General features: G+C 52.0%; 1 protein-coding gene across 2 annotated transcripts; it reads left to right on the top strand.

Annotated features, from left to right (window-relative positions):
* The first annotated feature begins 1340 nt into the window (after positions 1-1340).
* On the top strand, positions 1341-14337 carry LOC119976784 (nuclear factor 7, brain-like). Of its 2 annotated transcripts, XM_038817560.1 has the most exons (6): positions 1341-1819; positions 1910-2005; positions 2107-2340; positions 6975-6997; positions 7088-7203; positions 13626-14337. In XM_038817560.1, the coding sequence occupies exons 1-6, from the start codon at positions 1409-1411 to the stop codon at positions 14174-14176; spliced, it is 1431 nt and encodes a 476-aa protein (XP_038673488.1). In that variant the 5' UTR covers positions 1341-1408; the 3' UTR covers positions 14177-14337. The 2 variants fall into 2 exon arrangements, with proteins under 2 accessions (XP_038673488.1, XP_038673489.1); XM_038817561.1 differs by lacking the exon at positions 2107-2340.
* The last annotated feature ends 1559 nt before the right edge of the window (positions 14338-15896 follow it).

The following is a 15896-nucleotide window of genomic DNA, read 5'->3' as shown; positions in this document are numbered from 1 at the left end:
GCCATCCCTAATTGCCCCTAAACTGAGTGTCTCGCTCGGCCAGAGGGGCAGCTGAGAGTAAACCACATTGGGCGGCACGGTGGCATAGTGGTTAGCACTTTTGCTTCACAGCGCCAGGGTCATAGGTTCGATTCCCGGCTAGGGTCACTGTCTGTGTGGAGTCTGCACGTTCTCCCTGTGTCTGCATGCGTTTCCCCGGGTGCTCCGGTTTCCTCCCACAAGTCTCGAAAGATGCGCTGTTAGGTGAAGTGGACATTCTGAATTCTCCCTCTGTGTACCTGAACAGGCGCCGTAATGTGGCGACTAGGGGATTTTCACAGTAACTTCATTGCAGTATGAATGTAAGCCTACTTGTGACAATGAAGATTATTATTACTATTACTATTATTGCTGTGGGAAACTGGAGTCACATGTAGGCCAGACTGGGTAAGGGCAGCAGGTTTCGCTCCCTGAACATTAGTGAATAGATGAGGGGGTTCAACCATTTCATAGTCATTATTACCGAGAGTAGCTTTTGATTCCAGGTTTCTTTTTAATTAATTGAATTTAAATTCAAAATACTTTTCACTGTACCTCGGTTTGTGTGACAATAAACCAATCCAGTCCAATTTGATCCCCATGTCGGCAGAGTGGATGTGGGCAGGATTCTCCCAGCCCCGCACCGGAGAATTCCCGCAACCACGCCACGCCTCCCTGACGCTGGCACGCGATTCTCCATGGAGCGGAGAATCGGCGCCATTGGTGCCGGCACGTTCGGCACGGCGCTGGTGGCGGGCCGCTCTATGCGGCCAGGCTGGCAATTCTCCGACCTGGATGGGCCGAGCGGCTGCTCTAAAAAGGCAGAGTCCCACAGGCACTTTCCACACCTGGTCACAGCTGGTGGGATCTCTGCACGCAGGGTCGGGGGGGGGGGGGGCTGTGGGGGGGCCTCTGACCCCGGAGGGGGCCCTCCGATGGGGCCTGGCCCGCGATCGGGGCCCACCGATCGGTGGGCCAGCCTCTCGCACCCCGGGCCTATTTTCTTATGCGCCGGCCCCAAACTCCCGTGCCATGTTGCATTGTGGCCGGAACGTTGAGGGAGGCCATCGGGCATGCGTGGGTTGGCGCGGCGCGCATCCCGTGTTCGTGCTGGGATGGGAGGCTGGAACGGCGTGAACCGCTCCAGCGCCGTGCTGGCCCCAATTGGTACTCCCAGCGGCCCGTTCACGCCGTCGTGAAACGCAACGGTGTTTCCGACGGTGTGGACATTCTGCCGCCGAATGGGAGAATCCCGCCCCCTGAGTCCAGTGATAGCGATTGCCTGAGCAACCCCGGATTGGGTAATCGACGAGGACATGAGATTGGCAGAGCACAGGCCTTGAAACTGAAAGCAGGTTTGATTCAGGAAGTGTTTGGGTGTTGTGTTAACATGGCCTCCAGTCAGCAGCATGAGAATTGGACAGAGGACATAAACTGCCCCGTTTGCCTCGATGTCTTCACCGATCCGGTTTCCCTGGAGTGTGGACACAACTTCTGCCGCTCCTGTATCACAGGCTGCTGGGGACAGGGTCAGAGAAATCTCTGCCCGGAGTGCAGGCAGGAGTTTCCCGACAGAAAGTTCAAAGTGAACCGACTCATAGTGAGTCTGGCGGAGAAAGCTCGGAAATTAAACCTGAATCCAGGAGAGGGGGGCAGTAAATTTCACTGCGAGGAACATCAGGAAGAACTGAAACTGTTTTGTGATACCGACAAGAAATTGATCTGTTTGATTTGCAGGGATGCGCGGAAACACAGAGAACACCGTTTCCTGCCCATTAAAGAAGCGGTTGAAATCTACAAGGTAATTTGGGGACAGGTTTTATTACCAGATTATTTGATCACGTTTTCATAGTCTGACCCTTTCATCCTGTATCTCCTTTCCCTATCCCAGGATGAGCTGAAATCAGCTTTAGAATCTCTCTCAGAGAAGAAATCGATGTTCCTGGAAACGGAACTGAAACAGATCAAAGTCTTTTCTGAAGTTAGGGTAAGTCTTGGGGGTAACTGCTCTGATTTTCTGGGACCTGTTTTGTTCCCCTCAATCGCGGGACATGATTATTATTATTTTCCCCACATTTCATTGGCCAGGAGCAGTCAAGCAGTCTGCAGACCCACATTGTATCCGAGTTCAGCAAAATGCGCCAGATTCTCTCTGAGAAAGAGCAGCGTTTTCTCAGGGATCTCAGGAAGGAGGAGGAGAGGATTCTGGACACAATGGAGAAAAACCTGCAGAAAATTCAGGAGACTTTATATTCCATTGAGGAGGAGCTTTCCAAGTTGCAGAAACAGACGGAGCAAGGGGACGGAGTGAAGTTTCTGAAGGTGAGGATTGTAATACAGATAGTTGGTCAGCAACCGAACACAATGTTGGATTAAATTGAGAAAGTTGTGGCAAAAGAAGTTGAACCGGTTGTTTTTTAAAAAATGTATACAGGGCCTGGGTTTGCTGCACTGTTTGACCTTTGGACTTGCACTGAATCCCGGGCACTATGTTGTCATGTTTCTGCTCTAATAGTCTTTTTTTTTTACAATTACACCACGTATTTGGCGATGCAGCCACTCTGCGCACAGGCGAGTTGTGTAACTTTAATTTCAGTGCTTTCCCGAGGAGTTAATGCTCTCAAACTCTCACTGCATTTCTGTCCAAGGGTGGTGGTGGTGGGGGAGGGGGGGGGGGGGGGGGGGGTTAGAGTCACGATGTATCTTTGAGTGAGATTGGTGTTTGGCTCCAGAACATGTCACTAATCTGACATTCACTCTACCCCCCCCCCCACCCACCCCCAAATGGGGGCAGGGATGTGCACTGCCTCTTCTTAACTATGAGACCCTTTAATAATACACACGCATATACACAAATACACACATACATATATACACACACACATACATGCACATACACAGATACACACACGTATATATCATACACATACATACATATACACACACATACACATATATATATACACACACACATACATATATATATACACACAGATACACACCCACACATGCAGATACACACACACATGCATATGTACACACACACATACATATACACAAACATACATATATAGACACACATATACACACGCACATACATATATACACATACACACACACACACACACATACATATATATATATATTTATAAATTTAGATTACCCAATTATTTTTTCCAATTAAGGGACAATTTAGCGTGGCCAATCCACCTGCTCTGCACATTTTTGGGTTGTGGGGGCAAAACCCACGCAGACACGGGGAGAATGTGCAAACTCCACACGGACAGAGACCCAGAGCCGGGATCGAACCTAGGACCTTGGCGCCATGAGGCAGCTGTGCTAACCACTAGGCCACTGTGCTGCCCTTACACATACATATATATATATACACACACATACATACATATATACACATATATACATATATATATATACACACACATACACATATACACACACATACATATATATATACACAGACACATACATATATATATACATACACATATACACACACACATACATATTGTTGCTATATTTTAATGACAATAACTATGGCGATTAATAAGGTCGCCTTTCTTAATCTTAATTATGAATATGCTTTCAGAGTCGCCAGGTATCTCTTGATACCGCCACAAGGTTCAACCGAATACCAATCAACGAGCCAATCCACCAGTTAGTTCAAAGTCAATGATGCTTTATTTACACATAGTATGATTTACTCATGCACAATAACACTACAGGCTAAACTATGTCCATCACTAACACCTATACTTAACTTTGGGTGCCCACTTAAGTCAGAGGAACAGTGGCCATTGTGCGGATGCGAAGCTGTTGGGTTCGAAGCAGTAGCAGGAGTATAGCTATGGTCGTCCGTCTGGTAGCGAGCATTGAGCTTGAACTTACTGCTTCTGGTGGTGCAGGTGGAGGGGTCGCTCCAGTTGAGAGCTGATTCCAAAAGAGTGAACACATGGCGGGGGTTCCTTCTTCTTCTTGGGGGAAGGGGGGGGGGGGCTTTGTGCGCTTTTAGGTGGGCCTTAAACTTGGTCCCAATTAATTGGGCAGCTTCTTGATCACTGTCATCGATCTGAGCCAATAAAGGGGCGGGTGCCTTGATGGCTGGGCGTGTCCTAAGTGGCCATTGGCCTTGCTTTATTTGTATCTTCTTTCTGAGGTAGTGGCACCAGAATGTCTGGGACGGTATAGGCTACCTGAGCACTAGTCTTTTGTTCATCGGAGATGGGCCATCAATGTGCAAATCGGCCAAGAGTTTTGGTTCTGTCTGGAGTCTGTCTTCTAAATACACATTCAGGCTCTGTGCCTGCTTGTTACTTTGCATTGTCTATTTTTCCCTGTATGCTCTGCGAGTGTCCATTTTATATGCTGAAAGTGGCCATCCCAGATGGCTACAATATATACAAACACACACACATACATACATACACACACACACAAAATGGGCTAGTAATCTAGTGACTCAGGGTAATAGAACATAGAACAGTACAGCACAGAACAGGCCCTTCGGCCCTCGATGTTGGGCCGAGCAATGATCACCCTACTCAAACCCACGTATCCACCCTATACCCGTTACCCAACAACCCCCCCCCCCCCCTTAACCTTACTTTTAGGACACTACGGGCAATTTAGCATTGCCAATCCACCTAACCCGCACATCTTTGGACTGTGGGAGGAAACCAGAGCACCTGGAGGAAACCCACGCACACACGGGGAGGACGTGCAGACTCCGCACAGACAGTGACCCAGCCGGGAACTGAACCTGGGACCCTGGAGCTGTGAAGCATTTATGCTAACCACCATGCTACCGTGCTGCCCTATGTTGTGGGGGACCGGGTTTGAGTCTCAACATAATATGGCAGATGGAATAAAATATTGACAAATGTAAGGTTATCCATTTTGGTAGGAATAACAGCAAAAGGGATTATTATTTAAATGATAAAATATTGAAACATGCTGCTGTGCAGAGAGACCTGGGTGTGCTAGTGCATGAGTTGCAAAAAGTTGGTTTACAGGTGCAACAGGTGATTATGAAGGCAAATGGAATTTTGTCCTTCATTAATAGAGGGATAGAGTTTAAGACTAGGGAGGTTATGCTGCAATTGTATAAGGTGTTAGTGAGGCCACACCTGGAGCATTGTGTTCAGTTTTGGTCTCCTTACCTGAGAAAGGACGTACTGGCGCTGGAGGGTGTGCCGAGGAGATTCACTAGGTTAATCGCAGAGCTGAAGGGGTTGGATTACGAGGAGAAGTTGAGTAAACTGGGACTGTACTCGTTGGAATTTAGAAGGATGAGGGGGGAATCTTATAGAAACATATAAAATTATGAAGGGAATAGATTGTTTCCACTGGTGGATGAAAGCAGAACTAGGGGGCATAGCCTCAAAATAAGGGGAAGTAGATTTAGGACTGAGTTTAGGAGGAACTTCTTCACCCAAAGGGTTGTGAATCTATGGAATTCCTTGCCCAGTGAAGCAGTTGAGGCTCCTTCATTAAATGTTTTTAAGATAAAGGTAGATAGTTTTTTGAAGAATAAAGGGATTAAGGGTTATGGTGTTCGGGCCGGAAAGTGGATCTGAGTCCACAAAAGATCAGCCATGATCTCATTGAATAGCGGAGCAGGCTCGAGGGGCCAGATGGCCTACTCCTGCTCCTAGTTCTTATAGTAGGTAGGGAGTTTGAATTCCATTTTTAAAAATCGGCAATTGAGGGGTGATTTGACGGAAATGAAAGTCCCATTTTGAGTGCGTTTAGTCGAGTGTCTCACAGTGCTGGTAACAGGCCGCACTTAGTCTCATTCCCTGCACTTGTCAGAGCAGCAATAAATCAGTTTTAATTACTTTTAAATACCAACCTGATCTTGAACCCCCTCCCCCCCACCACGATCCCGGACCCCACCCTAACTCACCCATAAGAAGGTCATTGAGACCCCACATCCCACCCAATAAGGGCAGGGCACCCCAGGCCCGATCCCTGGCTTGGGCAAAATGCCCAGCCTGGCATTTCCACCTGGGTACATCCCATTAGATCTCGGGAGGCATGGCAAACCGGGTAAATCCCGTAAGGTTACTGGCCGGTTCGGGCACGACCCAGCCATTGGATTCTGCCCTAAGTGTCCAATGATGGCCATTGTTGATTTTTTAAAAATCATCTGGTTCACTAATCCCCTCACCTCGGCCTGGCCCAGATGTGACTCCAGACCAATGTGATTGACTCTTGAATGGCATAGCCACTCAGTTGTAACAAATCAGGCAAGGTCAGGACCTTGGGTCAATAAGTTGCGTTCAGTGTCCCGGGAGGATTGGCAATAGTAGCTTCTCAGTCCATGTTTTCTGTAGTAGGCCAGGAGCCGGCTGCTCCGTTGAAGCTTGGGACGAACTCGCGGTCGAGCCCACACACCCCCAAGAATCGCATGGTTTCCTGTTCCGTGGTGGGAATGGGGAACTGGGCTCAGACTTGTGCCTTGGCAGCCCTGGGCAGTATCTGCCCTTAACCGACTGTGTGTCCTTGGCAGGTCACTTCAGCAAATCACTGGGAAAAAAAGATAAGACTTAACCTCTGTCACCTGCCCAAAGAAAAATATACTCGACCTATTTGGGAACTAGCAATTTTAGTGACCATGGAAGCCAGCAGGAGGAATGACAAGATTTATTTTAACAAAAAATAAGGTCTGCTCATGGCAAACTATGTATATATCACAGTCCCCGTTTGGTCGCCCAACATGCCGATCCCTGCTTGGGCCGGCTCTTATACTCGGTTTTACCAGCCCCTGCTGAGTGGGTCTCCGCCCACTACCGGGGAAGGCTCGTACTCCACAAGTCCCATGGGGAGACCGACTGTGGTTTCCCCGTGGGCCTCGTAGGGGTCATTCCAGCAACAATCTGTAACATGTTGGTCTCCGGGCGTAGAGTTAGCTCTGATTGATGTTTTCTTTGTTTTAGGAAGTGGCGCGTCACAAGAGGAGGTAGGACACCGAGTCTCGCGAGGTTCTGCAAAAACAAACTCAGCAATGTCTCTCTGGTCAATGTATGACGTGAACTGTTGGCTTCCATAGGACCGGTGAGGATTACTGTGAGCTCCTGTTGGCAGAGGACACGCTGTCGGTCGGGAGGTTCAAGGGCCCGGTACAGTACACCGTGTGGAGAGAATTGATAGGGGCCATTGAGCCAGGTAAAACTCTTCCTTTCCTTTCTCTGGCCCATTAACAAGGAGCAGAAAAGCCAAACCGCCCCCTACCCCCCAAGGCCCGCGGGTTAAATCCGGCGCTAATTCCTTTGTCTAGTCCAGAGATCAGGGCCTTGGGTGAAGATTTTGTCTTCAGCATTCAGGGGCATGTGATGATGATCATGTAGACATGAACCTTATTTCACACCGGCTCCAGTATGTAGTTCAATTGGAGGGGAGAAAGCTCCCTGATCATCTTTGCAAAAACTGGGTAGAGTAAGGTGACAGTCATTTGTGCATCCCCCCCACCTCTCCACCACTTTCAAGATTGCAGTTCATCCTCTGAAAGTAGGGAACAGAGTGACTGTGTGCAATAATTCTGTCACGCATTTTCCAGCCTTTCTTTATTAATTCAGGGAATGTGGGCATCAATGGCTGGGCTAGCATTCATTGTCCATCCTTATTGGCCCCCTAGAAGGTGGTGGTGAGCTGCCTACTTGAGCCGTTGCCTCCATAAGGAGTAGGTACACCCACTGTGCCACTTAAGGGACGTCCAGGATTTTTCCCCAGCAACAATGCAGGAACGGCTGATATATTTCCAGGTCGGGATGGTGAGTGACTTGGAGGAGGATTTCCAGGTAGTGGTGTTTCCAGGTATCTGCTGCCCCTGTCCTTCTAGATGATAGTGGTCTTGTGTTTAGAAAGTGCCGCCGAAGGAATCTTGGTGAGTTCCTGCGGTGGCATCTTGTAGATGGTACACACAGCTGCTAGTGGTGGAGGGAGTGAATATTTGTGGATGGGGTGTCAATCAAACGGGCTGCTTTGGGTAGCACTGCTGCCTCACAGCTCCAGCGACCCAGGTTTAATTCCGGCTGCGGGTGACTGCGAGTTTGCACGTTCTCCCTGTGTCTGTGTGGGTTTCCTCCGGGTGCTCCAGTTTCCTCCCACATCCCAAAGATGTGCAGGTTAGGTGGATTGGCCATGATAAATTGCCTACTAGTGTCCAAAAGGTTAGGTGGGGTCACTGGGTTATGGGGTAGGGTGGAGTCCTGGCCTGACGTAGGGTGCTCTTTCCAAAGGCCGGTGCAGACATGATGCACCAAAAGGCCTCCTTCTGCACTGTACATTCTATCATGCTATGGATGTGGACATCACTGGCTGCCTAATTGCTGATCTAAGTAGCTTGCTAGTCCATTTCAGAGGATCATTTAAGAGTCAACCACATTGCTGTGGGTCTGGAGTCACATCTAGGCCAGATCAGGGCGACAGGCTTGGGGCAGCATGGAAGCACAGAGGTTAGCATGGATGCTTCACAGTGCCAGGGTCCCAAGTTCAATTTCCGACTTGGGTCATTGTCTGTGCGTAGTCTACATGTTCTTCCTGTGTCTGCGTGGGTTTCCTCCGGGTGCTCCGGTTTCCTCCCACAATCCAAAGACGTATTGTTAGGTGGATTGGCCATGATAAATTGCCCTTGGTGTCCAAAAAAAGGTTAGGTAGGGTTACTGGGATAGGGTGGTGGAGTGGGGCTTAAGTGGGCTGCGCTTCCAAGGGCCGGTGTCGAATCGTTGGGCCGAATGGCCTCCTTCTGCACTGTAAGTTCAATGATTTCCTTCCCTAAAGGAACGTTGGTGAACCAGATGGGTTTTTACGACAATGGTTTCATGGTCACTATTAGACTTTTAATTCCAGATTTATATTGAATTCAAATTTCACCATCTGCCCTGGTGGGATTTGAATCGGGGTTACCCTGGGTCTCTGGATTAGTAGCTCAGTGACAATACCATTACGCCACCATCAGCTTTCTGAGTGTTGCTGTAGCTGCACTCAGCTGGTCAAGTGGAGACTGTGCCACCACCCTCCAGATTTGTGCTTTGTAAATGGTGGACAGGCTGGAGGGAGTCAGGAGGTGAGTCACCTGCAGGATTCTTCGGGTTTATATGAGGGGATGAGCTATGCCGAGGTGTCGGCAGTTGTGCAAGAGGACGGCTTGGAGGCTCCAAGGTCTGAATGGGGGATAATTGGTGCAAATCGTGTTTATCTCAGGTTAGGGCGAGGTGGGCAAGTCATTGAATCTTGAATGGTTACAGTGCATAAGGCCATTCAGCCCATTACCCCCATGCTAGCTCTTTGCAAGAACAATAGACCTTTGACAATCCCCTGCCGTTCCCCGTAATCCTGCAATTTCTTTTCCTCTCCAGATTGAGGTCCAACTCTCTTTCCAGTGTCTCGATGGAACGTGTCTGCAGCACAGTCTCAGGCAGTGCATTCCAGGTCTTAACTTGTCACTGGGTTAAAATAGTTTCTCCTCATGTCACCATTTCTCCTTCTAACTTGGCTGTGCCCTCGATCCTACCACCAATGGGAATGGTTCCTCCCTGTCTACTCTTGTCCGGATCTCCCTCATGATTAAAAACGCCTCGATCAAATCTCCTCTCAAACGTACCGTTTCCAAGGAGGACAACCCCAGCTTCTCGTTTTGGGTCCGTCTGGTAATCAAGTTTCATTCGGGTGGCGTGACCTTCTCCTTCATTTAGGGAAGTGTATCCCCAGAGTAAAGAGAAGGTTCCTGTTGAATAGTGTGATTTTCCTCTCGGAATGATGGTATCTAATCCAATCGGAACAGGCTCGCGGCACCGTCAGGTTCACCCTTGACCCCGTCACTTATGCTTACCTTTACTCTTTCATGGGCATCACCAGCCAGCAACACCAGTATTTGTTGCCCAGCCCACCCCACCCCCAATTGCCCTTTCCCCACCATTCCAGACGCCAGTATTTATTCCACTCTTTCAGTCATGAGGCGATGATGTGGGTCTCTGGTACAAATACCACTCTCACTAACTATTTTAGATACAAGCTTCTGTATTTTCCTGATTATGCGTTGGAGTCAATTGCGATTTCTGGATACAATGGTGGCAGTTTAACGTGTCCAAACGTTGTGGGCGTTACCGATTGACCTTGCAGCTCCCAACTCGGGGACGCGCCAAGGCTGTTAAATCTCACGGTAGGCCTCTCGCGAGATTTGCGACGCTCGGAACACCTCGTGTGATCTAATGAGATCTCACAAACTGTCGCGATCTGGATCCTCCCTTCGCTGGCCGAGATCCAGATGAACATATTCAAGTGAACCATTAAGCTCATTTAAATATGTCGGCGCCTGATTCTCCCGAGACCTGGGAACGAACGGTGCCACGATGCCATGCTGGGGAGACCTCAGCATGCCACCGATTAGCACTGGCTCACTCCAACATGTACATCAGCACCTGGGGTGGGGTGGGGGAGGCTTTCAGGAGCAACATAGCCGGTAGATCACTTCCTTGGTGTCATTTCAGTTGGGATTGGATGGGAGTTTCTCTCCGACTCTGTGGTGGAGTTCCCTACCACCATCTAACTACATAGTCCCTTTTTTGGGCCCTGGGGAGTTTCTCTCCATTCCAACCTACATTTGGAAATGTTTTCATCCCTGGGGACCTGAGCTCGCTGGTCAGTTTGGGCTGCCAATTTTAAAGGGGTGCCCCGATCTCCAAGTGAGCTTGAGGTGCTCACCACCCACAGGTAATGTCACTCCCCACACACATGGGCATTACCCCACATCCGCCGAAGTGAAAACACCCCACTATAGGGTCACTGAGGTCCCCCTTACAGGACTTCACCCCCCCCCCCCTCCCTTTCGGGCCTTCCCCCGCCCCTTTCAGACCCCACCCTCCACCCACCGGAGGCTCCTTCATACTCCCCCTTCACCAACTAAACCTTCACACGGCCCATCCCCTCTTTCATGTGCATGACCCCCCCCACCCCCCCAGGCCCTGACTCTTGGCAATGCCACCCTGGCAGTGCTCCTGCCAGCCTGACAGTACTTGACAGTGTGAAGGCGCCAGCCTGGCAGTGGCAAAGTGTCCAGGATGGGAGCCAGGGGACCACCCTGCCCTGTCTATGACCACCCAGGAGCCTCCAATAGCCAGGAAGAACCCCCCTCCCCACCTGGTCCACGTTTGTGCGGACCAGCACTAGTCGGTGCCAAGCCAGGGTCTCTCTCAGGTGGCCGATAGATGCCGGGAGCCGGTTAGATCCTGCGCCAGCACAGTTATGTGGGTTCAGAAACCCACTGAACTATGTGAGACTGGGTCATCCCCAGTGTGGGTAGATCCCAGATCGCCACGTCTTTCAAGATTGAACCTGAAGCCTGGGGGAGGTCTTTCCCGGCATTTACTGGCTGGGTCCCGCTCCAATTCCCGTTTGACGTGACCGGTACATCGCGCCCTGGGAAGCTCAACACGCGGGTAAGATCGGCCCCTCAGAGACTGGGCCGCCATTTTGAAAGGGTGCACCGATCTCTGAGTGAGCTTGTGGGTCACACCCCCCACCATGGGCAATGTCTCCCCCCCCCCCTCCACACACATGGTCATTACCCCACACATCCACAAGTGAGGACACCCCTGCTATGGGTTCATTGACGGACCTCTTTCAGACCTCCCTACCCCCCCCCAATTAATTATTTCTAGTTAAGGGGCAATTTAGCGTGGCCAATCCACCTACCCTGCACATCTTTGGGTTGTGGGGGTGAAACCTACGCAAACACTGGGAGAATATGCAAACGCCACACGGACAGTGACCCAGAGCCGGGATCAAACCTGGGACCTCGGCGCCGTGAGGCAGCAGGGCTAACCCACTGTGCCACCGTGCTGCCCAACCCCCAACCTTTATGAGGCTGCTTCATACCCACCTTTCATACACCCCCTCATCTCCCCTTTCATGGACATGGCCCCCCCCTCAGGCTCAGAACCCTAGCAGTGCCACATGAGCACTATGGAAGTGCCAGGGTAGCAGTGCCAAGGTGCTAGGCTGGCAGTGCCAAGGTGTCCAGGTGCCAGAGGGCTCACCCTACCCTGTCTCTGACTACCCAAGGGTCTCCAGTGGCCTGGGAACCCCCCCCCCCCCCCCAGGTGCTGCCACGCCTGATCCATGTTTGTGTGGAACAGGCCTACACAACGACAGGTCCTGGCCTCAATGTCCCAGCTATCCCCTGTTTGTACTCTTCGGGAAAAAAATAAAGAATGAACCAATCGACAGTTCCCTAAAGGGGCAATGCAACTAAGAGACTAACCTTGAAAGGAAACATAACAAACTTAATTAAAATGTTGCTTCTGGGGTTGATGATGAACTCCTACCTGCGTGGTACCCATTGGTCATGGAAAGGTCTCATGTGTACTGGCAGGAATGGTGTGATCCCTCTCCAGGAAAACCCAGGAATGAACATAGAGTGCAGAAGGAGGCCATTCAGCCCATCGAGCCACTTAAACCCTATCCCCGAAACCCAATAACCCCTCCTCAGGACAATTTAACATGGCCAATCCACCTAACCTGCACGTCTTTGGACTGTGGGAGGAAACCAGAGCACCCGGGGGAAACCCATGCAGTCAGGGGGAGGATGTGCAGACTCCACACAGACAGTGACCCAGTGGGGAATTGAACCTGAGACCCTGGCGCTGTGAAGCCACAGTGCTATCCATTTGTGCTACCGTGCTACCGTGGCAGAAAAGGGACAGACAGTCAGGCTGAATGATTCCCTTGACTGCTCACTGCCTGGACCTGTCAAAGGCTATCCTCTATTTATATGTGTTCAATGTATTTTATTTTAAAATACCCCTCACCTTTGTATTGTAACAATGGGCGGGATTCTCCAACCCCCCACCGCTGGGTCGGAGAATCGCCCGGGGCCAGGTCAATCCCGCCCCCGCCGTGTACCGAATTCTCCGTCACCCGAGAATCGGCGGGGCAGGAATCGCGCCGCGCTGGTCGGCGGGCCCCCCGCGGCGATTTTCCGGCCCGTGATGGGCCGAAGTCCCGCCGCTGACAATCCTCTCCCGCCGGCGTGGAATGAACCACCTCTGGTACCAGCTGGACTGGCGGCGCGGGCAGGCACTGGGGTCCTGGGGGGGGGGCGCGGGGTGACCTGACCCGGCGGGTGCCCCCATGGTGGTCTGGCCCGCGATTGGGGCCCACCGATCGGCGGGTGGGCCTGTGCCGTGGGGGCACTCTTTTTCTTCCGCCTTCACCATGGCGGACGAGGAAGAGACCCCCTCCCCTGCGCATACGCCGGCATGACATCAGCAGCCGCTGACGCTCCGGCGCATGCGCGGACTTACGCCGGCTGGCGGAGCGGAAACCACTCCGGCGCGGGCCTAGCCCCTCAATGTGAGGTCTTGGCCCCTAATTTCGCACCTTTGGGGAAGCCCGACGGTGGAGTGGTTGACGCCACTCCAATACACCGGGACCCCCCGCCCCGCCGGACAGGGGAGAATCCCGCCCAATATCATTAACATACCATGAACACCAGAGAATCTGTTGAATGGCCACTGTAAAATGGGTGAGCATTTGATTATTCAGGGACAAAGTCACTCACTGACTCAGTTATTGTGTCTTTCCCTTAGCTCCGGCCAACGTGACGCTGGACCCGTGCACAGCGAACCCGTGGCTCATCCTGTCGGAGGACCGGACAAGTGTGAGAGATGGAGACCTGTGGCAACCGCTCCCAGCCACCTCGGAGAGATTTGATACCTGGCCTTGTGTCCTGGGGTCGGAGGGATTCATATCGGGGAGATACTACTGGGAGGTGGACGTGGGCACCAAGACATGGTGGGGTCTGGGGGTGGCCCGGGAGTCTGCCGAGAGGCAAGGAAGGATGGACGCGACCCCTGAGGCTGGATACTGGATGATGTGGCTGGCCCCTGAACGAGGCTACGTTGCCCGCAGCTGCCCAGTCGACACCCTCCTCACCCTGAGTGCAGACCCCCGGAAGGTGGGGGTGTTTCTGGACTATGAGGGTGGGCAGGTGTCATTTTACAATGCGGGCAACATGTCCCATCTCCACACTTTCAGCCACCATTTCACCGAGGTAATCTTCCCGATCTTCAGCCCGGGACTGACCGACGACGGGAAAAACTCGGCACCCCTGACAATTTGTGAGGTGAAAGGGCACTAACAGGAACATCCCATAATCCCACACCACCCACCCGCCAGCCTGCAAACTGGTGCTCGTCAGTCACACATACAGGTTTGACGGCCTAAATCTCAGCTGAGGTTTGGGCGATGCGCTGTTTGTGGTATTTATTTGGTTCACCCTTACAGCGGAGGAGACACACGCATGGGGGCGATTCTTCGCTGCCCACGACGGGTCGGAGAATAGCGGGAGGGCATCCCCGGCACTTTTCCCGCCCTCCCGCTATTTTCCCCCACCACGGCCGCCCCAAGACATGAATCGCCGCTAGCCGTTTTTTACGGCGAACAGCGATTCTCCCCAGGCCGATGGGCCGAGTTCCCAGGCCTTGACAGCCGTTTTTACGGCCGCAAACGCACCTACTTGCTGCCTGTTGTAAAAACGGCCGCAACATGCCCGTTCTGGGCATCCAGGGCCCCGATTGGCACGGCAGTACCACGGCCGTGCCAAGGGGGGCATGGGCCCGCGATCGGTGCCCACTGTTCGCGGGCAGTGCGTCTGTAACGGACGCACTCTTTCTCCCTCCGCCGCCCCTCAGGATCAGTCTGCGGGGCGGCCGAGGGAGATGACGGCCCCGCGCATGCGCGGGTTGGAGCCGTCGAATCCGCGCATGCGTGGCTGATGTCATCGTGCACGTCAGCCGGCGTGACGCTTGCCGCGCGGACTTAGAGACGGTCGCTAAGGCCGCGATGCCGTGCTGCAAGGGGACCCGCTGCTAGCCCCGCCCGGGGGGGAGAATTGGGTCCCGGGAGGGGGCGCGGAGGCTGCCGTGAAACACGGGCAGTTTCACGGCAGCCTTTACGACTCGCCGCATTTGCGGAGAATTGCGCCCCATGGCAACTGCTCCAGAGGACCACGTCAAATTAAATTTAGAAGAATTAAAAATCAAGGACATCACAAAGAATGGGGCGGGTGGTGGGAGGGGTTGGTTGGACAGATACCCACGCACACGGAGTCAGAAATGGAAATTGAGAAGTTGGAGGTGAAGAGGAGTAGGCGGAGAGGAGCCGGACGACTTTGAACACCAGTGGAAATTACATGACACAACATGGGAACGTCTGAGCCATTATCAAAGGAGGAGGCTATTCAGCCCATCGAATCTGCACCTGGTCTGGATTTATTTAGGACAGAATAGAAACAGTTTCTTCTTTCATTCCACGATACGCTCACACGGCTCATGTTATTGGTGATGAACTTCTTTTACTCGGAGGAGTGACAATCCAATCTGATTCAATCGCCGAAGTAACCCTTTTTGAAAGAGCACTCTGTTCAGGTCACACCCCCGTAACCTAATCTGCACATTCCTGAACACTAAGGGCCAATTTAGCATGACCAATCCTCCTAACCTGCACATCTTTGGACAGTGGGAGGAAACCGGAGCACCCGGAGGAAACCTACGGGGAGAATGTGCAACATCCACACAGTCACCCGAGGCCGGAATCGAACCCAGTTCCCTGCCGCTGTGAGGCAGCAGTGCTATAGGCAATTCACCGGAGAAGACCATAACTGCGATCGAAAGCAATAGCGGAGACCTCCATCACCTCAAGGAGGAGAGGGTGCCTCTGTCGCAAAGGGCCCTGAACGTGAAGATGGAGGTTCAGCAAAGAAGCTGAAATGTGACCCATTTTGAAATGCCACCCACAAGCTGGCGAAGAATCGGGACGTAATCTGGCAGATTAATGTACAACCTGGACTTTGGTGTAAG

The sequence above is a fragment of the Scyliorhinus canicula genome, chromosome 13 (genome assembly GCF_902713615.1).
Source record: "Scyliorhinus canicula chromosome 13, sScyCan1.1, whole genome shotgun sequence".
Lineage (NCBI taxonomy): Eukaryota > Metazoa > Chordata > Chondrichthyes > Carcharhiniformes > Scyliorhinidae > Scyliorhinus > Scyliorhinus canicula.
Note: the sequence above shows the minus strand (reverse complement) of the source record. Positions and strands in the feature narration are given on the sequence as shown.